Here is a 1,117-nt window from a genome sequence, read left to right as displayed (position 1 = left end):
CTAACCAGACCTGTCAGTCCGGCCCCCACCGGCCCCAACCCTTGCTGACCCCACTCTCCAACTCCCGTAGGCATTGCCCTGCCGGCTTCCGTTGGCTCGCCGCCACCGCCCAGCCCAGCCCGCCACGCGGCCACCTCCGCCGCCACCCGACCCAGCCCGCCGCCATCGCTCCACCCGGCCTCCTCCTCTAGCGCCCACCACTTCATCACTCCTCTCTGAAGCACCTCCGGAGTGCCATCGGAGCGCTGCTCGTGCGCTACCTCCTTCTGGCTCCTCTGTCGGACCTCCACCCTCTTGCCTTTTTGAAGGGGGTTCGTGTTTTGGCCATATCTTGAGCATCCGGAGTCATTTTTTGGAAAACAAATAAGCACTAGAAAGCTTATTCCACGATGGATCTCATAGTGTTGAATTTTTTTCTTGAATCTTCTATTTGACTATACTTTTTTCCAGTCAAAGTTGAGCCTCTTTTCTACACTTCCGGGACCGTAGAATGGGCAAACGGACTCCATTTTTCAAAAACAAATAGGCGTTGGAAATCTCTCAGCATGCTCTAATCAGATTTTTGATATTTTTTCTCATAATTTTAATCAGGTACATGAGATATCAGTTTGAATTTTTTTTGCTTATGCACTACTTCCTTCTCATCAGTATGTACTAGGGTTTGGGTTTATCTATTGTGGGAGGTGTTTCTTCTCGCTTTTTGTCATTTATATCAGAAATTGAGAACACCAAAACTCTCAAAAGAAACAAACCCTTCTACATCTTCTGTCTAATCTGAAAGATCGCATAATAAAAAAAAACCAACAAGCAGGTGCAGGTGCAGAGTTTTGTTTTCATGGTAGATCCTTTAGTTGAGTTGTTGACTTCACACAACTATCACACCTGGAAAATCTACATCATGAGGCTTCTCTAGGCATGAGGGTTGTGGTCTTGTTTGGATGAGGTTCAACCTGTACTGCAACATCCTTATGAGCTTCTTCAACACAGAAACAAGATGGATGAGGATATGGGTTTTCTCTTTTTGCATGTCTCTGATAGTCTTCTATTTCGCCTTGATGAGTTTATTACTCCTCGGGCTATGTGGTTGAAGTTTGATTCTCACTTCGGGAGGGTTAAT

The 1,117-nt window shown here is 46.3% G+C and overlaps 1 protein-coding gene across 1 annotated transcript; it reads right to left on the bottom strand.

Annotated features, from left to right (window-relative positions):
- Nucleotides 1-339, bottom strand: LOC131875802 (glycine-rich protein DOT1-like). Its single transcript, XM_059220480.1, has one exon. It carries the CDS (start codon nt 337-339, stop codon nt 1-3), a length of 339 nt encoding a protein of 112 aa, XP_059076463.1.
- Nucleotides 340-1,117: the final 778 nt, after the last annotated feature.

Source organism: Cryptomeria japonica, chromosome 5 (genome assembly GCF_030272615.1).
Source record: "Cryptomeria japonica chromosome 5, Sugi_1.0, whole genome shotgun sequence".
Classification (NCBI taxonomy): Eukaryota; Viridiplantae; Streptophyta; class Pinopsida; order Cupressales; family Cupressaceae; genus Cryptomeria; species Cryptomeria japonica.
This window is presented reverse-complemented; position numbering and strand designations above follow the sequence as displayed.